Below are 27785 nucleotides of genomic sequence, written 5' to 3'. Positions count from 1 at the left end.
ACCTTAAACGCGAAGAAAGTTCTGTAGGGGTATGTAGCGTATCATCACTCGGTTACAAGACAACAAACGTAAAGTAAGTGAGCACTAGCTACCTGTAACTATCTACAAACAAAACACTATCTCACAAAATATACGTACACACAGTAGCAAAATATAAATGAATACATTACTGTACTGACACTGAAACGTCCCCTTAAAAAAATTAATGAATTACTGTGCTGATAAACCTCTACGTTATTTGATTTTCAAACAGCTGAGCAAAACTGAACGTACTCAGACATTACTCTCTTTACTTATCCTGATCAACACTAAACTGACACACAATATTTTTAGCGCAACGCAGTCTGACTTTCAATAATCCCTACAAAAGAATGGCCCTGACTAACATTAACCTATACCTTTCACAAATCACTCACCTCACAAAAATCTTCGTTACTCGAACTACTGCAATACAGCGAGCGCCACTACTGCCAGCTAAATAGAAGATTCAAACTACTGAAGGCACTAACTACTGATAGGCATAGTTAGCAAATGAAAGATTTTGATACAGAACAAACAATGTATTTACCTTAATAGTGTTCAAAAGTCATAATTATATAGCAGTTCATGACATCCAGTCTTACAAATTTACTGTCTCTGATGGACACACGTCCAAATCATCCGCTCTCAAAACTCCGCATCTCTCTCCCCACATCCACCACTGCTGGCGGCTCACCTTCAACTGCGCAACGCTACGCGCTGTTCACATCCAGCTGCCCAACACTACAATAGCAAACAATAATGCAAACCAGCCTCAGACTGCACACAGCACAGCCAGTGATTTTCATATAGAGCGCTACGTGGCGTTACCAACATAAAAACCTAAACAGCCTACTTACAACATAAACTACTAAACACTTGAAGCAGCACTTATCAATCGACGAAGTGCATGCGCACTGACGACCTTCCGTAGTTTATAGACGAATATAGACTGACCAACCAGAACATTATGACCACCTGCCTAGTAGCCGGCGTGTCCATCTCTGGCACGGATGACAGCGGCGACGCATCGTGTTATGGAAGCGATGAGGCTTTGATAGCCCGCTGGAGGGAGTTGGCACCACATCTGCATACACAAGTCACCCAAAGCCCATCAATCCCGGGGAGGGGGCCAATGAGCTCCAACGCCGCGTTCACTCCCATCCCAGATGTGTTCGGTCGAATTCAGATCTGGCAAGTTGGGGGAGGGGGGGGGGGGCAGCACATCAATTAGAACTCGTCGCTGTGTTGCTCGAACCACTCCATCACACTCCTGCCCTTGTGACATGGCGCATTATATTGTTGAAAAATGCCACTGTAGTCGCGAAACATGATCGTCATGGCGGGGTGTACGTGGTGTTGAAAAATTGTTCAAATGTGTGTTAAATCCTATGGGACTTAACTGCTAAGGTCATCAGTCCCTAAGCTTACACACTACTTAACCTAAATCATGACAAACACACACACCCATGCCCGAGGGAGGATTCGAACCTCCGCCGGGACCAGCCGCACAGTCTATGACTGCAGAGCCTTAGACCTGTACGTGGTGTGCAACCAGTGTAAGATACTCCTTGGGTTTATGATGCCTTGCACAAGCTTCACTGGACCCATGAATGCAAAGTCGAATGTTCCCCAGAGCATAATGGAGCCACCACCAACTTCTCTCCGTTCTGCTTTACCAGGTGTCAAGGAGCTATTGCCTTCGAAGATGAAAGTTTCGCGCCCTCCAATCGACACGATGAAGGAGCCCTGCCACTTAGCCATCGTCCGGTGCCGATGGTCACTTGCCGATGACGTTGTGTTGTTACCAGCACGTGCAAGGGTCATCGCCTGAAGAGGCCCACTGTTAGGAGTGTTCAGTGCACTGTGTGTTCAGACACACTTGTGCTCTGGCCAGCATTAAAATCCTACGTTAGTTCCGCCTCACTTCACCGTCTGTCTTGTTTTACCAGTCTGCCCAGCCTACGATATTCAACATCAGTAACGAGAGATGGCCCCCCAACCCTACACGTGGACGTGTTTTCACCTTGGCTTCGCCACATGTTTAAGACACCACAACACTCCTCGAACACCCGACAAGTCATACAGTTTCCTAAATGCTCGTGGCGAGCCTCCAGGCCATTACTACCTGCCCTCTGTCAAACTCGGATGGATCGTGCGCCTTCCCCATTGTACGCACGGACAGCACTCTTACTGATTCTACATATACCGTGCATATCTAGGTGAGAATCGATTTATTGAATGGCGAAGTAAGCGTGTTGCTAGGGAGATCGTTTTAATAATTACATGGAGTCCATCGGAATAGCAGAAATTCGTCACCAGGTGACACTGCTATCATCTGGATGGGTTTATATCGACAGTAGATCGTTGGTCATAATGGTCTGCCTGATCAGTGCATATCTATATGTGTACAGAGTTACTGATGCGTACATGAAGGTTTTCAAAAGACGACTAAACGAAAACTACAGGACATACAGAATACGACACATATCAGTGGGTAGAACCTCTCTCCAAGTTTTTGTCTAGAATACACGCTGCGGCTTAGTACCAGGAGAGCGGGTGTGTCAGATCGTGAATGCCAAATCATCTGCAACCCAGTGAACAAATACGCAAAGCAGATTACTGTCGCGCCTTTCGAGATAGTTTTGCGTCAGCAACTTCAAATAATTACATGCGTGTATTCAAGTTCGTCGTGTTACAAACAGTGCCCACATCGTACACCTATAATTTGACTTAAAACCTTAGAGACGAGCTCTATCGACATAAATTTGTCTTTTTTGTATTTATTTTTGCGCTGTCGTCCTCTGAAACTCAGGAAATGCTTATGAATATTACTGTATATACATCGACTGATAGAAAAGTGAGACACCCAGAATGAAAGGAGGAAACGAAATGAAACTTAGCGGTCGAGAGTGTTGTCATGTTATAGGACTGATTACAAAATAGTCAAATTTAGAAAAAAAATCTTCTCAGTACGAGTCCAACTATCAGTATGAACCTGCACCGCAGTCTGGTCTGGATATGTGCACTTGGGTCATAAATGCCTGTCTGAGGTAAGCTGGTTTACAGGGTTCAAACCTGTTGTAACTGGCCCTAGAGATACTGGCTAGTGGGATGGAGTTTATGTCAGAGTTGGTCCCACACGTTCTATCGGGGACAGATCTGGGGATGTTGCTAACCACTGGAGTATCTCAGCATCAGACAGGCAGTTCAGAGAGACGTGACATATGTGGACGAGCATTGTCATGCAACAAAAAGGTACCACGATACTGTGGCGTAAGAGGTAACACATCAGGATGCAGGATATCTGTGATGTACCATTGTACCGTCAGCGATCCCCGTGACCTGTAGTCATATCCACTGGCTCCTCATACCATGAAGTCAACATTAAGACAGCTGTGCCTCCGCAAAACAATTGCAGGATGTGACTTCTCGCCAGATCTCCGCCATACTAGCCAAACGAAGTTCATTGGTCAGTCAGGGTAAAACCAGAATTTACCGCTGAACATAACGCAACGCCATTGATCAACAGTCCGTTCCTCCTGGTTACTGCAGCGCTCGAAACGCAGGCGTTTGAGTTGTGGTGCTTAGTGTACGTATTCCCCAGTCTGGCTGCTGCTATTCTTCGTCCAACGGTGTGTAATGAGACGGGATCTTACAGGGATCCCAGTATTTATTCTCGGACATCAGGTACAGATGTAAAGGGTTTATGAAGTGCCTGGTGCACAATGCGACGATTCTTTCTTATTATTCCAGAGGTGAGCGACAGGAATCTTGACGACTAGTATACCTCTCTTCATGTTCCCATACTTGGATGTCCTATAAAACTGAACACTGCACGAGTAGACCAGCCGGCCACATGGAGACTCACAATGAGTGCCATTGCAGATCGTGTCACATGTTGATGACCCTTTCTGACATGGGTACATGGCATCTCAATTACTTTCACTGCAATCATTAAACATCTGATACTATTCTAATCACTTACTTACCCACTGATACATACACATACGCTGGACCGTCAAAGAAAACGGTAATGGCATCCGTATTCAAATACAGAGATATGTAACCAGGAAGAACGGCGCTGCTTAGGCAACGCCTGTATAAGACAAATGTGTAGCGCAGTTGTTAGATCGATTACTGCTGCTACAATGGAAGGTTATCAAGATTTAAGTGAGTTTGCACGTGGTGTTATAATCGGCGCACGAATGATGGGACACAGAATCTCCGAGATACCGATGAAGCGGGTATTTTCCCTTACGACCATTTTACGAACGTACAGTGAATATCAGGAATCCGGTAAAACATCAAATCTCCGACATAGCTGCGGCTGAGAAAAGATCCTGCAAGAAGGCGACCAACGACGACTGAATAGAATCGCTCAACATGACAGAAATGCAACCCTTCCCCAAATTTCTGAAGATTTCACAGCTGGGCTATCGACAAGTGTCAGCGTGTGAACCATTCAACGAAACATCATCGATATAGGCTTTCGGAGCCGAAGGACCTCTCGTGTACCGTTGATGACTGCACAACACAAGGTTTTACGCTTGGACTGGGCTCGTCAACACCGACATTGGACTGTTAACGACTGAAAACGTGTTGCCTGGTCGGACGAGTTTCGTTTCAAATTTTGTCGAGCGGATGAACGTGTACGGGAATGGAGACAACGTGATGAATCCATGGGCCCTGTGTGTCAACAGGGAACTGTTCGAACGGGTGGAGGGAGTGTAATGGTGTGGGACATGTGTGGTTGGAGTGATATGGTACATCTGATTCGTCTAGATACGGCTCCCACAGGTGACGCGTACGTAAGCTTCTTGTCTGATCACCTGCATCCATTCATGTCCACTGTGCATTCCGAAGAACTTGGACAGTTCCAGCAGGACAATGCGACACCTCACACGTCCAGAATTGGAAATTTGTGGTAAGGTCTTATGGTACCTAACTGCTGAGCTTACGCACTACTTGATCTAGCTTAAATTAACTTACGCTAAGGACAACACACACACCCATGCCCGGCGCAGGACTCGAACCTCCGATGGAGGGAGCCGCGCGGGCCGTAACAAGACGCCTCAGACCGCACGGCTACCCCGCGCGGCCGTCAAGAATTTCTACAGAGTGGCTCCAGGAATACTCTTCTGTGTTTAAATGCTGCCGCTGGCCACCGAGCTTCCCAGACATGAACATTATTGAGCATATCTGGGGTGTCTTGCATCGCGCTGTTGAGAAGAAATCTCCACCCCCTCGTACTTCACGGATTTGTGGACAGACCTGCAGGATTCACGGTGTCAGTTCCCTCCAGCACTACTTCAGCCATTAGTCGAGTCCATACCACGTCATGGTGTGAGTGCGTGTGCGCGTGGCAGGGGTCGAAAGTAGTATAAAGTACTTTCCGTGAACCATGTGACGCTATTCTGTGTGATTTCGTTTTAAATCATATGCAGGGTGTAAAGGGTATAAGTGCAGATATTTGTATTATTTATTGGCGATGGGGTATCGTACAACACTACATGAGAATTTACTTCATTTCCAGACTAACAATTGCAACTATAACGAGTTGTAGATTTTGAGGCTCGGTAGTACCTCCAAGTACCAGTGACATAAGCATAGACGCGAAATGGAAAGTCTGTAATGACAGGCTTACTCCACTTCGTGGTGTAGTTACGGCCATGCAGACAGTATCAGGTCGTAAAGTTTGTGACGTTTCGACACAGACACACAGAGAAATAAAAAAAAATTAAAAGAAAACAACCAGCCCACTGATATGTCTACATATTAAAGTAGTTGTTGTTGTGGTCTTCAGTCCAGAGACTGTGTAAGTAGGCTGTTTAGGTTTTCTTATTGACAACGTTACGTAGCGCTCTGTATGAAAATCACTGGCTGTGCTGTGTGCAGTCTGTGGCTAGTTTGCATTGTTGTCTGCCATTGTAGCGTTGGGCAGTCGGCTGTTAACAGCTCGTAGCGTTGCGCAGTTGGAGGTGAGCCGCCAGCAGTGGTGGATGTGGGGAGAGAAATGGCGGAGTTTTGAAATTTGTAAGACTGGATGTCATGAACTGCTATATATATTATGATTTTTCAACACTATTAAGGTAAATACATTGTTTGTTCTCTATTAAAATCTTTCATTTGCTAACTATGCCTATCAGTAGTTAGTGCCTTCCGTAGTTTGAATCTTTTATTTAGCTGGCAGTAGTGGCGCTCGCTGTATTGCAGTAGTTCGAGTAACGAAGATCTTTGTGAGGTAAGTGATTTGTGAAAGGTATAGGTTAATGTTGGTCAGGGCCACTCTTTTGTAGGGATTATTGAAAGTCAGATTGCGTTGCGCTAAAAATATTGTGTGTCAGTTTAAGCACAGTCATGTATAATTGTTCAAAGGGGACGTTTCAACTGGTTTGATGCAGCTCTCCATGCTACTCTATCCTGTGCAAGCTTCTTCATCTCCCAGTACCTACTGCAACCTACATCCTTCTGAATCTGTTTAGTGTATTGATATCTTCTCCCTCTAAGATTTTTACCCTCCACGCTGCCCTCCAATACTAAACTGGTGAATCGATGCCTCAGAATATGCCCTACCAACCGATCCATTCTTCTAGTCAAGTTGTGCCACAAATTTCTCTTGTCTCCAATTCTGTTCAATACCTCCTCATTAGTTATGCGATCTACCCATCTAATCTTCAGCATTCTTCTGTAGCACTACATTTCGAAAGCTTCTATTCTCTTCTTGTCCAAACTATTTATCGTCCACGTTTTACTTACATACATGACTGCACTCCATACAAAACTTACAGAAACGACTTCCTGACACTTAAATTTATACTCGATGTTAACAAATTTCTCTTCTTCAGAAACGTTTCCCTCGCCATTGCCAGTCTACATTTTATATCCTCTCTACTTCGACCATCATCAGTTATTTTGCTCCCCAAATAGCAAAACTCATTTACTACTTTAAGCGTCTCATTTCCTAATCTAATTCCCGCAGCATCACCCGATTTAATTCGACTACTTTCCATTATCCTCGTTTTGCTTTCGTTGATGTTCATCTTATATCCTCTTTTCAAGACATTGTCCATCGCGTTCAGCTGCCCTTCCAGGTCCTTTGCTGTCTCTGACAGAGTTACAATGTCATCGGCGAACCTCGAAGTTTTTATTTCTTCTCCATGGATTTTAATTCCTACTTTGAATTTTTCTTTTGTTTCCTTTACTGCTTGCTCAATATACAGATTGAATAACATCGGGGAGAGGCTACAACCCTGTCTCACTCCCTTCCCAATCACTGCTTCCCTTTCGTGCACCTCGACTCTTATAACTGCATCTGGTTTCAGTCCAAATTGTAAATAGCCTTTCGCTCCCTGTATTTTACCCCTGCCACCTTCAGAATTTGAAATAGAGTACTCCAGTCAACATTGTCAAATGCTTTCTCAAAGTCTACAAATGCTAGAAACTTAGGTTTGCCTTTCCTTAATCTATTTTCTAAGATAAGTCGTAGGGTCAGTACTGCCTCACGTGTTCCAACATTTCTACGGAATCAAAACTGATCTTCCCCGATGTCGGCTTCTACCAGTTTTTCCATTTGTCTGTAAAGAGCTCGTGTGAGTATTTTCCAGCCGTAGCTTATTAAACTGATAGTTCGGTAATTTTCACATCGGTCAACACCTGCTTTCTTTGGGATTGTACCACTTATAAAAATATTCGCACTTATACCCGTAACACCCTCTATGTAAAACAGCGTAATGAGGAATGTGCTAACTTACAGAACACAAAGGTAAGATAAACTCACAGAGCGTTGGTATGATAAACTGACTAGTTTGGAGCATTTATTAGCTGGTTTTCCGCCCTCGTTTAGGCAAAATATGAGCTTATCCCCGTTCTCTTTCTCAAAAAATATGATACACGAAGTACGATTACACGAAGAACAATGTTTACGCGATTCACAAACAGATGCCGCACATGACTTCCCTCCTTAGGTTAACTGACGGCTGTGGCTACCGGCAAGTCATCTGATCACAGAGTTAAAAATAAAATAAATTTTCCAAACCATGAAAGCTGTAGACTCAGTACGCAGGAGCGAGGCAGTTGCAGCGTCAGCTGGCCTTATGAGCTGGAGCCGCACTGTGCCTCGTGGTGAGACGTGTTGTTTGCAGTTGCAGGTGCACGGGCCGTCGCAGCAGCGGCTGGGAGCGCCCGGCCACTGGGCTCCCTGGTCAGCCTGGTCGCCTTGCTCCAGGACCTGCGGCGGCGGCGTCGCCGTGCAGACCAGGGACTGCCGGCCGTGAGTACCGCACTCTGTACTACTCTACCGTTACACCTCAACTTCGATGTTTTTCATTTAACCTGCGACCACAGTTTCTAATATTCTCTAAATCAGTGGTTTCCAACAGGTGGCCCGCGGACCCCCAGGGGTCCGCAAGATGCTATTAGAAAAAAAAATGTATTAAATGTATTTCGTATAACAGATTTTTTGTTTTTGCCTCTCAATATTTCTTCAATAATGAATATGTCAATGTTTTTTCTAAGTACCAAATATAGAAAACGTATAAAATACTGTTAATTTTACTTTTTTTAGGTACTTGATACTGTGATACGACAAGGTACCAATCACGCTCGATGAGGGGGTCCTCGAGAAAATTTTGTTGGGAACCCCTACACTAAAACATTCCATCTCACATGCAACTATCTTTTTATTCGGTTTATTGCCTGTATTTAAGCTGGAGTATTCTACTAAATTTACTTGTTTTATAACCACAAAACTCTGCGTTGGCAAATGTTGCCATGCTGGCACATTTTTCGTCTCCTTCATCCCTACACTCTCGCTCCAGAAGAAAAGGGTGTGGCTTGTAATCCGTACGAACATCTCGCTCTACAGCAAAGTGTTTTTTGAAAACGAAAACTTTTAATACAATTTAAAAGGAAGAAATAATTAAATGTCGTTTTAATTTGCGTGCGTGCGAGACACACACAGAGAGAGAGAGAGAGAGAGAAAGTAGCAAAATGAAGCAGTGCACAATCACTAAAAATTGGATTAACAGAATCTTCCGTCGGTTCTTGGTAGAACAATTATAATAAATGAAAAGCACCAGTTTGCTTTTGTTCTACAATATTACTTTTATTGCTAACCGCTTTTCGGCTTACAAGGCCATCTTCAGGCATTTACTGAGTATTATCACCAAAGAAGTTAAATGTTAGCAGACAACGCTCGAAGAGAAGTAACACATCTAGACTGAAGTAGAAACATACAGTAAGTAACATCTTTGCAATGAAGTAGTAAAAACTGAACAGTACATAAATAACAATGGAGTTGACACGAAAACCTTTAGCACAAAATAGGATAGCATGCCTACATAACAGTTTCTATTAATAAACAAAAATAATAAAATAAGATAAAATCAGTACTAGACAAGGCTGCATCAAGAGGTATGAAACATGGAGAGTAATACACAACCAATTTAAAAAGAAGAGACAGTTGTCAATGTAATTACAGAATACATAAGGAACTTAAGCAATATCAATAAGATAAACAGAAATTAATAAATGCAGGAAAATTGAGGTGTTTGAGGGAACCTACAGTTTGAGAGTGTGGTGGTGCTCCATTTTAACATTAACATTATAATCAAAGCAGTGGCTGTGTACCAGTTTTCATTAAATAAGTGAGCAAAGTAAAATATGAACAGTATTTGATGAGACAACTACAAGGGGAGTTAAATGTGGACAGTAATACAAGTTAAAAGGAAACCCTTAACTATTGAAACTACAGCCTATGTGGAGTACAAAGACAACTGCAACAAATAAAACAACTTAATGAATACAGGAAAATGGGAATATGTAGGAAGAGAGAGTGTGGGAAGTAATGACCAACAAAGATGATTATATGTTTAGGAGAGGGGAAGTATTGAGTTGTGTCTGGTCATTTAGGATGAGATCTGGACTGTGAGCAAGATGTTTGTTAATTTCCAGGGCTTCCAGCAGGTTGAGTTTATGGCCTTTGTTTGCTAAGTGAAGTACATGGGACACTGGCTGGTAGCTGTGAGCGTCACGCAGTACATGCTCAGCAAATGCAGAGTCTGAATTCTGCAACCTCCAGCTGCGTTCATGTTCAGCCAGCCTAGTTGATATGTCTCTGCCTGACTGACGAATGTAAAATTTGTCACAATCAGAACAGGTGATTTTGTATACCCCACTGTTGGCTAATAACTGGATCTTGCCTGTGCTATTAAAAACACACTGGGCTGTAGTGTTCCTGACACAGTAGGAAACCCTATACTTGCAGGATTTCCGTGCTTTGGCTACAAACTGTGATACCTGACCTCGAAATGGTAGTGTACACCATTTCTTGGAGACAGTGGATGGGGAAGCATGTGGGGCATAGAGGTGGGGTATAATTTTCCGTTTTTGTTTCCTGTGCAAGATGTGGTCAGCAAGAACTGGATTGTAGCCATTGGCTGTGGAAATAAATTTTAGTGTATCTAACTCTGTTTTAAAATCATCTCTGGACATGGGGATGGATATGAGACTGTGTACCATTGAGTGGAATGCTGCATGTTTGTGAGGTATGGGGTGTTGTGAGCAAGAAGGTATTACTGTGTCTGTAGTTGTTTTTCTGTAAATTTTGAAACAATGTGTGTGTGCACTGATGTCAATGGTAAGATCTAAGAAGTTTATGGATTTGTTGCCAATTTCCATAGTGAACTGGATATTTTTATGTTGACTGTTTAGGTTTTTCAAGAATGTGTTGAGTTGTCTTGTAGTACCAGTCCACATACACAGGACATCATCTACATATCTAAACCAGTATTTGATGTTTGCGCTCAAAGGTTCTGTTTCCAGAAAATTTTGTTCAAAATGGTCCATAAATATTTCAGCCAACAGTGGACTAAGAGGGGAACCCATAGCTAAGCCATCTAATTGTTTATAAAGAGTCCCTTGGAAATGGATATAGTTCTGTGCAAGGCATGTCTTTGTGGCCAGTCTCAAGTCATTCAATTCCACAGGATTGACATTAGACTTGTGCATCAGCTCTGTCAGAATATCAATGCATTCTACTACTGGTATGTTAGAAAACAAACTACCGACATCAAAGGAAACTAATTTATCACTGTGTGAGACAGATATACCTTTTAACTTGTTTTCTAGGTCCACAGAGTTTGAAATACCATGCTTTGGTTTGGATTTAGTCTTGCTCTTAATTAGGACATTAAGTTTACTGGCTAGTTTGTAAGATAGAGCAGTGAATGATGATGCAACTGGACGAATAGGAACATCTTGTTTATGCAGTTTAGGAAGCCCATACATTCTAGGAGGCACTGGGTTCATATTAGTTAACAGTTTTGCTTCAAATTCAGAGAATATGCTTTTGCATGAAGTGATTGCATATTTAACATCCTCTTTGAACAATTAAGTAGGGTCTTTACGAAGGACTTGGAAGCCTCTGGTATTCAGAAAATCATTAACTTTATACACATAATCACATTTGTTCAAAAGCACAATACTGTTGCCTTTATCAGATTTTGTGGCAACGATACCTTGGTGTTGTAATTTCTGTTTTAAGGACTTGAGGCTGTGAAAGTCAATAGACCGTGGGATGTTACACACGAATTTGGTTTCGTTCTTTAGTGCATTGGCAACTATATATTTTGCAGTGGTGTCTTTCGTTAAGGCCTATTCAATATCAACTTTCATAATATCAAGTAGTTTTTCTGATGGATCGTGGGGAGGAGCCCCACCTGCTTCCCCATCCACTGTCTCCAAGAAATGGTGTACACTACCATTTCGAGGTCAGGTATCACAGATTGTAGCCAAAGCACGGAAATCCTGCAAGTACAGGGTTTCCTACTATGTCAGGGACACTACAGCCCAGTGTGTTTTTAATAGCAAAGGCAAGATCCAGTTATTAGTCAAGAGTGGGGTATAGAAAATCACCTGTTCTGATTGTGACAAATTTACAATTGTCAGTCGGGCAGAGACATATCAACTAGGCTGGCTGAACATGAACGCAGCTGGAGGTTGCAGAATTCAGACTCTGCATTTGCGGAGCATGTACTGAGTGAGGCTCACAGCTACCAGCCAGTGTCCCATGTACTTCACTTAGCAAACAAAGGCCACAAACTCAACCTGCTGGAAGCCCTGGAAATTAACAAACATCTTGCTCACAGTCCAGATCTCATCCTAAATGACCAGACACAACTCAACACTTCCCCTCTCCTAAACTTCATATAATCATCTTTGTTGGTCATTACTTCCCACACTCTCTCTTCCTACATATTCCCATTTTCCTGTATTCATTAAGTTGTTTTATTTGTTGCAGTTGTCTTTGTACTCCACATAGGCTGTAGTTTCAATAGTTAAGGGTTTCCTTTTAACTTGTATTACTGTCCACATTTAACTCCCCTTGTAGTTGTCTCATCAAATACTGTTCATATTTTACTTTGCTCGTTTATTTAATGAAATCTGGTACACAGCCACTGCTTTGATTATAATGTTAATGTTAAAATTGAGTACCACCACACACTCAAACTGTACATTCCCTCAAACACCTCAATTTTCCTGCATTTATTAATTTCTGTTTATCTTATTGATATTGCTTAAGTTCCTTATGTATTCTGTAATAACATTGACAACTGTCTCTTCTTTTTAAATTGGTTGTGTATTACTCTCCATGTTTCATACCTCTTGATGCAGCCTTGTCTAGTACTAATTTTATCTTATTTTATTATTTTTGTTTATTAATAGAAACTGTTATGTAGGCATGCTATTCCTATTTTGTGCTAAAGGTTTTTCCTGTCAGCTCCATTGTTATTTATGTACTGTTCAGTTTTTACTATTTCATTGCAAAGATGTTACTTACTGTATGTTTCTGCTTCAGTCTAGATGTGTTATTTCTCTTCGAGTGTTGTCTGCTAACATTTAACTTCTTTGGTGATAATACTCAGTAAATGCCTGAAGATGGCCTTGTAAGCCGAAAAGCGGTTAGCAATAAAAGTAATATTGTAGAAAAAAAGCTAACTGGGGCTTTTCATTTATTACTAAAAATTGGATTTGCACCGGGAACAGCGTTAGGGGAAGGAAAGTCTGGTTGTTCAGAGTGCGGGTACAAAAGAAGATGGAAGTGTGGGCGTCAAATGGGTGGGCGGGGGGGGGGGGGGGGTTGGTAATGTAGAGAAACGGTTGAGTGCTTGGAATTTGGGAAGCAAGTGAATGGGGGTGGAAGAGCGAAGGAGCAGCTAATGGAAGAGGTGGAGACAGGGATCCCTGATGTAGCGTCAGTTCTGCTTCTAGGGGGATGGAGGGAGGGGAGCTAACCAGAGCATTGAGGAAAAAAAATCTTGTTTCACAAAGCACTTAGCATCCAGCGCACGTTGGTCTGTTGATTGTTAATACGATTTTGAAAGGCATTTCCGTAGGTTTTTGAACATTTTTGAACGGGTTCTATGTTGAATTCTGAACTAATCATAAGTTGATTTTTGAATCCTTGCATAGTGTGCGTGTTGTCTCCGTCAGTAGACTCCTGGTCGCATCTATAAAGCTTTCTCGCAGAGAATAGAGGAACGGGCTATACGAACTGAGCCGAATACATTCGAACGGGTGAATGCCTATCGCTGTTTGTTTATGCGATTGACTGGGTGTGCGAATGATCAGCGTTTTTAAAATTATTAGCGGAATCCATGCATTCGGACTATCAGAGGGGAAGTAAACGAATAACAGGAATAAGAAAGATTACATATTAATCTTCTCGGTGTATCCAAGAAAATGAACTTTTAACAGATATTTTTTTCCAGATCGCTACAATACCAAGGGCAAGTAGTGCAGTTCCCGCTTAGCAGCCGCTTATTTTCCGTTCTCGGACTTGCGCGTGAAACGCGCTGTACGAACACGTAATAACGCAAAACCGGAGAATTAACGCTGGAAAACTAAACTGGTGATTCTGGCAGGGTTAGCGAAGTTAACCGAAGAATAAGCTTGGTTCAAATGGTTCAAATGGCTCTGAGCACTATGGGACTCAACTGCTGTGGTCATAAGTCCCCTAGAACATAGAACTACTTAAACCTAACTAACCTAAGGACAGCACACAACACCCAGCCATCACGAGGCAGAGAAAATCCCTGACCCCGCCGGGAATCGAACCCGGGAAGAATAAGCTTCGACAGTGGCAGAAATAGTTACAGAGTTAGTGATGAGAAGACAGTTTGTCAGAGCGAGACGGAGAGTGAATCGGGGCATCACAGAAATTATATGGAAGAATATGACACTTCCAAATTTATATAAAAATTTTGTACTAATACTTTTCGATCTCATGCTTGAGAAACTGGAGCGTATGACTAAAATATGAAACTATTTCCTAACGTAAGACTTTTTGATTGTACTGAGCCTAAGACGCATTTGATATTGGTATTTCGTGAATTATATTCTGACGTGTTATTTATGTAAATGAGGTAGATAAAAATGGTCATTTGTGCAAAACAGTCTCACTTATGTGGCATGTGCTACAACTGCTGCAATATTAGAAAGACCTATTTCGTTTTATCTAGCAGACAGTGACGAAATAGACGTAATCAGATCGAGAAACCACACCAATATTGGGTGCTATTAGTATTAACAGCTTTCGTCAGCTGAAAACTGAAGCACAAAGCCGGCCGCGGTTGCCGAGCGGTTCTAGGCACTTCAGTCCGGAACCGCGCGACTGCAACGGTCGCAGGTTCGAATCCTGCCTCGGTCATGGATGTATGTGATGTCCTTAGGTTAGTTAGGTTTAAGTAGTTCTAAGTTCTAGGGGACTGATGACCTCAGATGTTAAGTCCCATAGAGCTCAGAGCCATCTGAACCTACCGAGCGAGGTGGCGCAGTGGTTAGCACACTGGACTCGCATTCGGGAGGACGACGGTTCAGTCCCGTCTCCGGCCATCCTGATTTAGGTTTTCCGTGATTTCCCTAAATCGTTTCAGGCAAATGCCGGGATGGTTCCTTTGAAAGGGCACGACCGATTTCCTTCCCAATCCTTCCCTAACCCGAGCTTGCGCTCCGTCTCTAATGACCTCGTTGTCGACGGGACTTTAAACACTAACCACCACCACCACCACCACCACCATCTGAACCATTTGAAGCACAAAATTCAGTAAACGACTTCAACGCACAGAAACTCTAAAAATCACAGCGAGCGAACGTTTCTAAAAGTTTAATAAATCGTTATTTCGCCATAAACAGCACGAAACACCGTTGAAAGCTATTAAATTTAATAACTGTATAACAGAGCACAAATACTTTTGGCCGAGGACTTCCGACTACTTCTTATGTCCACCACGCTACGTCGAGTTGCTGCACTATGCTGGTGAAAAAGAGGTCCGACACCATGTTAGGAGGTATACCATGACTTTTATCATCTCAGTGTAGACACTACGCAACACATATCCGCAAAGCTTCACCGGAATTTCACCGTGGTTTTACTTTCGCGGCCGATTGGAGCTTGAAAAAAAAAATAGCCATTGTACTTGTGCCGATATTCAAATAGATTAAGTGTGTTACTTGATATTAAAATAGATGCAAATAGCAAAATATCACGTAAAATTTAATTTTACACTTTTACTGGGTCACCCTTACATAGCAGAATCTTTCAACGTGAACGCAGTACAGGTAGGCATGAAGTTGCCACTGGCGCTCTCGTATAGTATCCAACACGCTCGTCATACTTCGAATTTCGATTTATCGAAAACGCGAGAAGAGTCTTAGGTTGCATTACTATCGCGCGTAACGTGAGCACAACGCTTATGGTGTACGCTTACAGTGTCAACAGTTACCTTCTGCTTTGTAACAGACCCCCGCCACGGTACCAGCGCTTGAAGGCAAAACGTGTACTGGACCGACATTCCTGTGTTACTGTTCTCGGAAGAGACCTAGTAGCGTTGAGCCCTACGCACGCAGCTACATGTTGTACACTGGGAGGTGGAAATCGTTTCTTCGGTACGACGCGTAACGTCACAGCCTGTCGCTGGGAGTAAGCTGTTTCTGCGACGCTGTCCACTCAGTTAGCAGCGGCCGAGGGCCGTAGTTCAGCGGAACCCACAATAAGGCGAGGTGACGAGTGCTCCGTTGTGAGGTAGCACGAAGCAGTAATTGGCGCTCGCGTGGGCCGTGTGCGGCGCTACTTTGCTCCTTTGAGTGGCAGCTACGCACGCGAACTGCCGCAGCGGTTCGGCCAGCGCAGCTCGCCGGGTACGGCCTAATTGTTCCGAGAAAACGCACCGCTTAACGAGACAATTACGTCGGCAGCGTGGCCAGCGCCGACTGTAGATAGCCCACCCTCACGCGGCGGCTATGGCACGAGGCATGCTGCTCTGTCATGCCGAACATGTAGCGACGTGTTCTCTGTCTCACAGTTCACGGGAAATAACAGTGAGTGAGCTCACTAAACTAACAGATAATTTACCTCAAAGACACGGCCGGAAAAAAATCGCAACGCCAAGAAGGAATTGTGCGAAATAAACGAAAGTTGGTAGGCCTGTTTCTACACCTGAAAGATGATGTCTATTAAGATTTCGTACCAGACCCAAGATTGGCGCTAGGAGGGCCACTATAGGGATGGAAATCAGGTTTCCTTTCAATACACGCTGTAGCGGTCGTAAGCGTTCGTTACCTTCGAGTTCGTGTTAGTCAAGAATGTCTTGAAGACGACGAAGACGTCATTATCAACAGCTCGTTGAGTTGGAGCGAGGTCGTGTAATATGGCTACGAGAAGCTGGATGTTACTTCTACGGTGCTGCACAAAGATTGCAGGAATCTAGCCACGGAACATAATTGCTGCCAGCGGTGGTCACGAGTATCTACAGTCACAGGAAGAGCGGGCTATTGACGGCCGCATGGCACTGCCGAGAGGGAATACGATCGTGATTGGCGTATGGCTTTGGCGCTTTGTTTTGCATCTGCAGCAGCAGTGCGAGCTGCAGTTGCCACCACATTGACACAACGAACTGTTACAAATTGCTTACTTCAGTGACAGTGTAAGTAGGCTATTTAGGTTTTTATGTTGGTAACGCCACGTAGCGCTCTGTATGAAAATAACTGACTGTGCTGCTTGCAGTCTGTGGCTGGTTGGACTCATTGTTGGAATATTCGCTATTGTAGTGTTGGGCAGTTGGATGTGAACAGCACGTAGCGTTGGGCAGTTGGAGGTGAGCCGCCAGCAGTGGTGGATGTGGAGAGAGATGCCAGAGTTTTGAGAGGTTACTATAAGCGAACGATCTGGACGTGTGCCAGAAAAAGGAAATTTGTAAAGATGGAGGACATGAATTGATATATGACTTTTGAACACTATTAAGGTAAATGCATTGTTTGTTCTCTATCAAAATCTTTCATTTGCTAACTATTCCTATCCGTAGTTAGTGCCTTCAGTAGTTAGAATCTTTTATTTAGCTGGTAGTGTTGGCACTCGCTGTATTCCAGTAGTTCGAGTAACGAAGATTTTCGTGAGGTAAGTGATTCATTTATAGATTATTGTTACTCAGGGCCATTCTTTTGTACTGACTATTGAAATTCAGATTGCGTTGCGCTAAAAATATGGCGCGTCTGTTTAGCGATGATCAGAATAAGTAAAGAGAGAAACGTCTGAGCCGCGCGGGATTAGCCGAGCGGTCTGTGGCGATGCAGTCATGGACTGTGCGGCTGCTCCCGGCGGAGGTTCGAGTCCTCCCTCGGGCATGGGTGTGTGTGTTCGCCCTTAGGATAATTTAGGTTAAGTAGTGTGTAAGCTTCGGGGACTGATGACCTTAGCAGTCAAGTCTCATAAGATTTCACACACATTTGAACATTTTTTAGAAACGTCTGAATACGTTGAGTTTTGCTCAGCTGTTTGAAAACCAAATAACTAAGAGGATTACCAGCACAGTCATTCAAAATTTTTCTAAGGAGATGTTTCAACAGCTCCGACCCAGACGCCATGTAACGCGCAAACCACTGTCCACAAACCAACGCCACTTGCGACTTCAGAGGTGTCAAGTGAGAGCTCGTTAGAGAGCAGGGTGGAAGTCTGTTGTGTTTTCTTGTGAAAGTTGGCTCCGTCTCGGTGGAAGTGATGGCCGTGTGTTGGTTACAAATGGGCCAGTTGAGGGTCTGCAATCAACTTGTGTGCGTGCTAGTCACAATTGACCTACACGTATGGTCTGGGGTGCGATTTCGCATGACTGCAATCAACTTGTGTGCGTGCTAGACACAATGGACCTACACCTACAGTTATGGTTCAAATGGTTCAAATGGCTCTGAGCACTATGGGACTCAACTGCTGTGGTCATAAGTCCCCTAGAACTTAGAACTACTTAAACCTAACTAACCTAAGGACAGCACACAACACCCAGCCATCACGAGGCAGAGAAAATCCCTGACCCCGCCGGGAATCGAACCCGGGAACCCGGGCGTGGGAAGCGAGAACGCTACCGCACGACCACGAGATGCGGGCCTACAGTTATGGTCTGGGGTGTGATTTCATATGACAGCAGGAGACTCTCGTGGTTATCCCACGCGCCCTGACTGCAAATTTGTACGTCAATCTGTTGATTCGACATGTTGTCCTGCCATTCAGATGGTTCAAATGGCTCTAAGCACTATGGGACTTAACATCTGAGGTCATCAGTCCCCTAGACTTAGAACTACTTAACCCTAACTAACATAAGGACATCACACACATCCATGTCCGAGGCAGGATTCAAACCTGTGACCGTAGCATCAGCGCGGTTCCGGACTGTAGCGCTAAGAAGCGCTCGGCCACAGCAGCCGGCTGTGCTGCCATTCATGAATAGAATTCGAGTTGATGCTTCCCAACGGGACAACTCTCGCCCACAAACCGGGCTGTTGTAACCCAAAATGCACAACAGAGTGTCGATTTGTTGCCTTGGCCTTCTCGATCAGCAGATGTTTATCCAATCAGGCCCATGTACGCCATCATCGGACAACAACTACGGCGTCATTCACAAACAACATCAACTCCCTATGTTGACCGACCAAATGCAGCAGGCATGCAGCTCCATTACACTAACTGACACCCGGCACCCGTACAACACAAACTACGCACGTTTGCATGCGTGCATTCAACATTTTTGCGGTTACACCGGTCATTAACGTACCAGCATATTACTTTCAAATGGGTTATCTCGCAGGCACATCAACCTGTCATCTGGTAGACATTGTATTCCTAAAATTTCATTAATCTCCGGTTTTTTTGGAGGGGGGGGGGCGGAGTATTGTGATTTTTTTGCCGTCAATGTATTTTAATTAGTTTGTGACGTTCTTACTTTAGGCCCCATTTATTTGCCGATTTTAGCATTATATGTAGCAATAACCTGATACGACCACTTTTGGCCGAAAATAAGATTTTACTACCGTTCAACAGTTTCTACATTACTCTGTCGTGTGGTGCAAAAAAAAAAAAAAAAAAAAAAAAAACCCTGTCCATGGTACCAATTGAAAATATGTAGGGAATGGAACTGTCGATATCTGGTGTTTGGGGCAAGATCGAGACATGTCCTGGGTCTGCTTTACCATTGCACCATACAGTAATCAGATTCTGGCATGTGAAATATATGTAAGTACTTCACTGTGGCTGATGTCACGCAAGATCTACTTTTAGATTTCTTGTTCCACCCAAATATGTTGTTTCGCTCTAAAATGTGCTCCTGATGTGAAGTCTACTATTTCAAAGTACAGATTCTTTGAACACCCCACTGCACGTAAGCCTTCAGTTCGCTGGGTTGCATCACAATCTACGTACCGTGATTTCGTAATACAGAAAGTTCAACCTATATAAACTTTTCCCGAGGAAAATTTTGCATGAAGTGCCTTTCCGAGGTAAATATGAGAAATACAAACATGTCATGAATCTTGCGAAGAAGTATGTAGCAACCTCAGAAATGTAATTTTATAATAAGTTGCTCTGTGGCACATCTGTTATGGACGCTACGTTCTGTTCATTAACTTTCAACGCCTATGACTTTTATTAGAGCATCCATTTTTTCGTTGTAATTCTCAGAATCCACATCACACTCGGAAACCTTTTAAGTACTAAAACTTGTTGTTTCTTTAGTTGTTTATTTTTGACATCATATTCAAAAAACGAAGCTATTTGGTGCAAGAGCGAGACAGGGCCAGTCATAAAATTCAGCAAATACCATAATAAATCTTGGTTTGCTTATGTAATAAGCTATTGCGACTTTTTATGTTTTATAGTCTTCTTCTGAAATTACAAAAATTACTTGCGAAAATTAAGGTTTTTCCGAATTTAAAAACATTTTCCAAGGTACAGAATGGTCTTTTAACCAAGCGTAAATAATCTACTCACGTTTTAAAGCATTGCAATCAAAAATATCTTGTCAGTACCATATTTAGTCGTTTACATGTTGCATTTCTACCTTACTACATACCACAAACTGAAACCATTTGAAACTAACACAAATATTCATTTATAAGACAAGAAAATTTTTAGACGTTAATGAAACTCAGTTCATTTGCAAGTATCACATTTTCTGTCCTAAAAGACTATCTTTATTTCAAGGTACAAGACTGTGCACGCTCGGCGATGTGTGACTGAACTGTCCACATGTTGTATAAATAATTCTGAGGGTACCTAACATTTTAGTCACCATAAGATTCTGGTCCTGAAGAATTAACAATAGTTTATAAATAGCTTTTGTATATTATACAGCACTTAAACGCCTAGAATATTAACAAATGCTGCGCAAAACGCAATCTAATATCTGAAACAAAAAGAGCCGTAGAAAAAGACGGGTACTGCTTACGCCGATATCAAGTGCGCGTCCCTTCCCGTGATTCTTAACTCAGTCACTGGACTGAAATACGGACGGAAAAACTTCGTATCTTTCTATGACCACTATCTTAGAGGTACAACACTCTACACTACATGGGAAAATGTGACTGCAATAAGATACCCTGAACGTGTGCTCCTTTTTATACAAAATTTTTACCCAAGAAATATTTTATAACGCTGTCTGACCACGGTTTCGTAAACATATTGAAAGAGTAGGGGATGCCTATATTGCGCAAAGGAAAGAAATGGGTCTGTACATGAACATTTGACAATGTAACATCACAGTTACTTCACGAAGAGTTTCATAATCTGATTAGGTGAACTTATAACTGATCTTCCTTCTGCGTAGATCAAGTGCTACGGGGTTGTGAGCCTCAGTGTGTTAGCGGAACAGCTGCCCACGCAAGAACAAGAAATATAATAACTGCGTCAAAGATTATCTGATAAACAGCAAGTAAAAGTTTTCTTGGTTTGGTACCGCGTCATAATGTAAAACTACTGGCTTTTCTACAGGAGCAGTAGTTTTACATTATGACGCGGTACCAAACCCAGAAAACTTTTATGTCGACTGACTCTGGCCGCGGAAGCCTACGCAATTATAAACAGCAAGTAGTTTCGAAGTTCCTGCAGTACTACTCGCCTTCTGAGCTGTAAGATTAATATTTCTGCTGAAGGGAGCTTTCACGTTAAGGTTCTTGATCAAATTGAGTACATACTCGAGAGCGAATGCAGAAACACGTGTCTAATCGAACTTCAACATGGATTTCGTTAAGTTACTGGGGGAAAAACATATAGTAGATAGTTTAGCTGAAGTCCTGATTATTTCGACCCAGTTGAAAAGCACCGTCAAATGGAAGAATACAGTTTTCCTACGATGGACCACGTGGTATATAGTGCCAATATATATAAATCATTGAACAAAGAAAAATTATGGACACATCAACAAATCCTGAACAAATTTAAATTAACGGTAACGTGATGGAGCAAAACGCCTAGTGTACGGATATAAGAGTGAAAAATCGATATTGTATGACTGCGAACCACCTTGTTTAACAGCGGAAGTGAAATTTGAACGTGAGTGAATGGACAATTAAAGACCTGAAAATACTACGAACAAAGTATTACGCCAGATCCATTTGCAACCCGACGCTTTAAAGAAATTCTCGTAGCTCGATGCGTGATAATGGACATCAGAAAATTACAATAGAAATATCCGGCAGCCGCAAGCAAGCTGCAGCACGAATCGTCCATAGCAAACGTGGAAGTGCCACCACGAGGCACCAGCCAAGAGCAGCACCAGTAGCAGAGAGCACGGTTCACAATCATTCGATATGACCTGCACATGTCTGTAATCAGACCATAAACACTACATCCAGAGTAGAGGCTACCAGACATGCCATCACTCATTTAGTCAAATGCGATAGTATATGAGGAAATCAATAACCTGAAACAGGACATCTCTGCAATCGATTTGCGACTTAGAATTCGAGTGAGAATGAGTAACTCGACTGAAGATATCTTAACGAATGAGTTTCCGTGCCTTGTACTCATACCAACCTTTAGTAAAAGATGGTTGACTTATTGCCCGGTAGCGCATCTTTTTGCATTTCCGATTGGTCCTCATGGTGCGACTTCAGGAGATGAGACACAACCGGAATGAGTAAATAACAGTATTGGGTACGACTCCAACTCTTCCGTAGAAAAACGGTAATTTGGTTCAGTGCTGTGAAGAATTCACCGGTTTGATTTTTCTGTGTGTGGTGGGCGTAGATGTGAGATAGTGGGGGCTACCAGTTTTGCTCGTTGCTGGCGCTCTATTCATAGAACGCTCCTGACGAATTTTTTATAATAAGTCGTCCATAGCAGTTCACAAGCTTTTCGATAATACTTATTTCTATCATGTCCTTGATTACAGAGTCCCAGAAATCCATGGCACTCCATTGCTCATTCCTCGCCACCAAAGTTGAAGGTGCATCCCTCGATGAAGCTCTTCTCTGCTGCCGTCGACTTGGATCTATAACGGAGGCAGATGATGCACGCTTGTTCTACGCGTCACTGTGACATGTAGCATTGCATGATGATTTACTGGAGAGGTGTTCCTAGTCCTAAGGGATCTATTATGAACCACAGCACGTCGCCAATTTTCATGTAGGGCGAAAACACGTCTTCACATTGTGCTTGTTGAAGAGCCTGGCGGACGTGTCTGTGGGAGTTCAGACGTACGATAGGAACGCCAGATCCCTGCCGTCATTTTTCGCTTTTCCTTCTTTCTTCTGGTCTTCTGTCCTGATAGCATGTTCTATTGGCGCGTCCTCGTAGCTGTTCCTGCGGATTTTTTCACTTCGGACTGCGCGCTCGCTATGTTGTGGATGGCTCGGGTTCTGTACATTAGTGTGGTGATTACCGAGAGTCACAGCGCTGTCTAGTACGTCTGCTTGAGGCGCAGAATGCCCGAGTGTACCATCCGGTAATTTTTATAAAAGTGTTCGAGGTAGACAGGTAACAGTTTACCTCTACTTAAGTGGAGAACTTTTTGTTTTCGTGTGTGCTGCTGAGATGCCGCAGTAATCTCAGCATGTTTTCTACAGCCTGCTGCCACAACACATGTCTACAGGGTGGTCCTTTTATCGTGACCTGGCAAAATATCTCATGAAATAAACGTCAAACGCAAAAACTACAAATAACGAAACTTGTCTAGCTTAAGGGGAAAACCAAATGGCGCTACGGTTGGCCCGCTAGATGGCGCTGCCATAGGTCAAACGGATATCAACTGCGTTTTTTAAATAGGAACCCCCACTTTTTATTACATATTCGTGTAGTATGTAAAGAAATATGAATGTTTTACTTGCTCCACTTTTTTCGCTTTGTCATAGATGGCGCTGTAATAGTCACAAACATATGGCTCACAATTTTAAACGAACAGTTGGTAACAGGTAGGTTTTTTAAATTAAAATACAGAAAGATTATTTCGGTTGTTCCAATGTGATACATGTACCTTTGAGAACTTATCATTTCTGAGAAGACATGCTGTTACAGCGTGATTACCTGTAAATTCCACATTAATGCAATAAATGCTCAAAATGATGTCCGTCAACCTCAATGCATTTGGCAATACGTGTAACGACATTCCTCTCAACAGCAAGTAGTTCGCTTTCCGTAATGTTCGCACATGCATTGACAATGCACCGACGCACGTTGTCAGGCGTTGTCGGTGGATCACGATGGCAAATATCCTTCAACTTTCCCCACAGAAAGCAATCCAGCGACGTCAGATCCGGTGAACGTGCTGGCCACGGGATGGTGCTTCGATGACCAATCCACCTGTCATGAAATATGGTATTCAATACCGCTTCAACCGCACGCGAGCTATGTGCCGGACATCCATCACGTTGGAAGTACATCGCCATTCTGTCATGCAGTAAAACATCTTGTAGTAACATCGGTAGAACACTACGTAGGAAATGAGCATATATTGCACCATTTAGATTGCCATCGATCAAATGGTGGCTAATTATCCTTCCTCCCATAATGCCGCACCATACATTAACCCGCGAAGGTCACTGATGTCCCACTTGTCGCAGTCATCGTGAATTTTCCGTTACCCAATAGTGCATATTATGCCAGTTTACGTTACCGCTATTGGTGAATGACGCTTCGTCGCTAAATAGAACGCGTGCAAAAAATCTGTCATCGTCCCGTAATTTCTCTTGTGCCCAGTGGCAGAACTGTACACGACGTTCAAAGTCGTCGCCATGCAATTCCTCGTGATTAGAAATATGGTACGAGTGCAATCGATGTTGATGTAGCATTCTCAACATCGACGTTTTTGGGATTCCCGATTCTCGCACAATTTCTCTGCTACTGATGTACGGATTATCATCATTTGGTGCAGGCCGTGGTTGACGTTTCACATGTGGCTGAACACTTCCTGTTTCCTTAAATAACGTAACTATCCGACGAACGGTCCGGACACTTGGATGATGTCGTCCAGGATACCGAGCAACATACATAGCTTACGCCCGTCGGGCATTTTTATCACAATAGCCATACATCAATACGATATAGACCTTTTCCGCAATTGCTAAACGGTCCATTTTAACACGGGTAATGTATCACGAAGCAAATGCCGTCCGCACTGGCGGAATGTTTACATGATACCACGTACTTATACGTTTGTGACTATTAGAGCGACATCTATCACAAAGCAAAAAAAGTGGTCCAGCTAAAACATTCATATTTCTTTACGTACTACACAAATATGTAAAAAAATGGGGGTTCCTATTTCAAAAAATGCAGTTGATATCCGTTTGAGCTGTGGCAGCGGCATCTAGCGGGCCAACCATAGCGCCATCTGGTTTCCACCTTCAAGATGGATGAGTTTCGTTCTTTGTAGTTTTTTCGTTTGATGCTTATTTCGTGAGATACTTGGCCCTGTCACTATCAATGGACCATCCTGGACAGGTGGAATTTGGTTCTAGCTATGTCCTTACAAGCGCAGATTCTTCCAAGTGCTTCATGTGCTAGTTGGTGATTACTGGAGCGAGTTGAAAGCCCGTTGCTACCCCATCTACGTGTCCGTAGAAAATTAACTAGGTCGGAGGGGAGGGGTTGAGGGGAGGGGGGGAGCATGTGTTGTTTTACTTTGTTCTTGTCACGGCTGCTGGGAAACATTTACCATCCCCTTTATTTGTATACAAACACCAGTTAGGTCGGTGCAGGTTATGAGTTTGGTGCGCAACAACTTCTCACTGGCTGCGATTACACAAAGGATGAACAACGGAAAATACTGTAGGTCCTTATTTCAATCCCAAGTCGGTTATAATGCTCTGAGAAATCCAGTCAAACACAAACACCAAACATTGAATTCACATCGTAGATCGTCAACTAAAAGGTAGCCATCACGTTCCTAGCAAGCATGTAGGGATAGCTATGACACTGATTTGTTGTCTCCGTGGGCGCCTTTGTTCCACTCCGGAGACTACTGGATCACGCTGCTTAAAATTAGTTAGCGAGGGAGGGCGTATGTCCAGCCCGTTGCTGTTAACACTGTCTCGTGGCGCAGCCGGTTGCGGGAGCGAAAACGTACCGGGTGATCAAATTGAAGCCACTCACAGAGGGCTGTAATAGTATGGCGACGAAATACGCCAAAGAGTTTTACCTGGTGGCTTCTACTGCAACTAGTTTGTTTTTCAATGAAACCTATTTACGCTTAAATTAGTTCCAGTATAAGCCACCAGGTGAAAATCTGGTGCTGTGCACTGTTTACATGGCAGTATGACATCCACGGTGTCTTATGACAAGCTATAGAGTGAGCGAACAATATGGATATCGAGAAGAGAGACAGTGCGCTGTTAGTGAAATTATTTCATGTGAACGGCAGCAATTACAGTGCGGCATTGAGAGAGTATCGTCGACTATAAGGTCTGAGGAGAGGTTTCATGTCATTTAATGGTTAAGAGAAGATGATAATGAGATTCGAAAACACGGGTGAGCTTGGTGAAACCTCAAAATACAGATTGCAATACGAAAAGAATCATATGGAAGCGTTGGTCCACAATTCTTGCATCATTGGTCCTTCGAAGGATCATTTATTTACAATGCACATGATAGCACAAAATAAAATACACTGATCACCAAATATCTCTGAACATAAGAGGTTGTTAAATGAAACTAAGCGTTATTAAATATTAACCACAGCATGACATAACTACCAATTCTTGCTACCCAAAGAAATCAGTGCCAATAACAAATAAAAAATGAATCATAATAAAACCTCTGTTAAACAGTAGGTAAGTAAAAGATAACTCTTGGACTATCTTCTTATAAAATTACAGTTATTAGGTTAGGAACTGGTAATTTAGAATAAACACTCAAGCATGGAAGATCTGAGAAATACCGCCGAAACGTCGGGCTCGCGCTTCACATGACTAAGGGGCGCTGCTAACGAGCACAGCATAGCTAAGATATGGGCTATAAGAAACACAAATTACATGAACAACAATCGCCACCTGCTTAAGTGATACGGCTATAAGCGCAAGAAATCCATCATAAAATAAGGCAGCCAGTGTTATTCACAGAAAAACTGCCCAAAGGAAATGGATCTTACATCACTGGTAACGGAGTATAAAAATACAATAATTAACGTCACCCAAAACAATTTAGGCAAACTTTACACCAAAATTGCACGGCCAGTTGTCTACTTGAATGAAACAGATAGAACAAATACACGATTAATTACCCCTCTAAGGGAGGCCGCAGCTCGTAGTCGAGTGGGTAGCGTTACTGTCTCAGAATCACGGGGTCCCGGGTTCTGCTTCCTGGGCAGATCGGGGATTTTCTCCGCCATCATTCAGAAAAGTGGCGAAAGTGGACAGTTAAAATACTGGGAATTTGTACAGGCGCTGATAACCACGCCGTTGAGCGCCCCACAACCAAAATCATCGTCGTCATCATCAACCCTCCAAGGAAATACTTAGTGACTACACGTTACAGTCTTTCCTTCAATCAGTCCTCAGACTTGACAACCATCTAGAAACTAGTTTCAAAACACACAAGCTTATGCAGGGAATTCCCCTTAAAAAAAGTGAAAGGTTTCACTAGTACACCACTGAATTCGAAAGTGCTACACGGTTTATGGCAAACTTAGTGAAACTGAGTAAAGAACTCGAATACACACTAAAACTTAAACAGTAAACAGCCACTAGTAAACCATTGAATTTGAAAGTGCTTGCGGTGGGCCGAGGCCGGCCGTTGTGACCGAGCGGTTCTATGCGCTTAATTCTAGAACCGCGCTGCTGCTGCGGTCACAGGTTCGAATCCTGCCTCGGGCATGGATGTTGGTGATGCCCTTAGGTTAGTTAGGTTTAAGTAGTTCTAAGTCTAGTGGTTTCAGGTTGTCTGCCCCTTCACTCTGCGATGGTAGATAAGGGTTGAGCCGACAAAAGCAGCGTTGACGAAAATTGACCAAATA

General features: G+C 43.1%; 1 protein-coding gene across 1 annotated transcript in view; it reads left to right on the top strand.

Annotated features, from left to right (window-relative positions):
- LOC126263420 (thrombospondin type-1 domain-containing protein 4-like) overlaps positions 1–27785 on the top strand; it is a 198904-nt gene that overhangs the window by 17172 nt on the left and 153947 nt on the right. The window contains exon 2 of the mRNA XM_049960513.1: positions 8169–8290. Within this exon, the coding sequence (XP_049816470.1) occupies positions 8169–8290 (122 nt within the window). The remainder of the gene's footprint in view (positions 1–8168; positions 8291–27785) is intronic.

Source organism: Schistocerca nitens, chromosome 6 (genome assembly GCF_023898315.1).
Source record: "Schistocerca nitens isolate TAMUIC-IGC-003100 chromosome 6, iqSchNite1.1, whole genome shotgun sequence".
Taxonomy (NCBI): domain Eukaryota; kingdom Metazoa; phylum Arthropoda; class Insecta; order Orthoptera; family Acrididae; genus Schistocerca; species Schistocerca nitens.
Note: the sequence above shows the minus strand (reverse complement) of the source record. Positions and strands in the feature narration are given on the sequence as shown.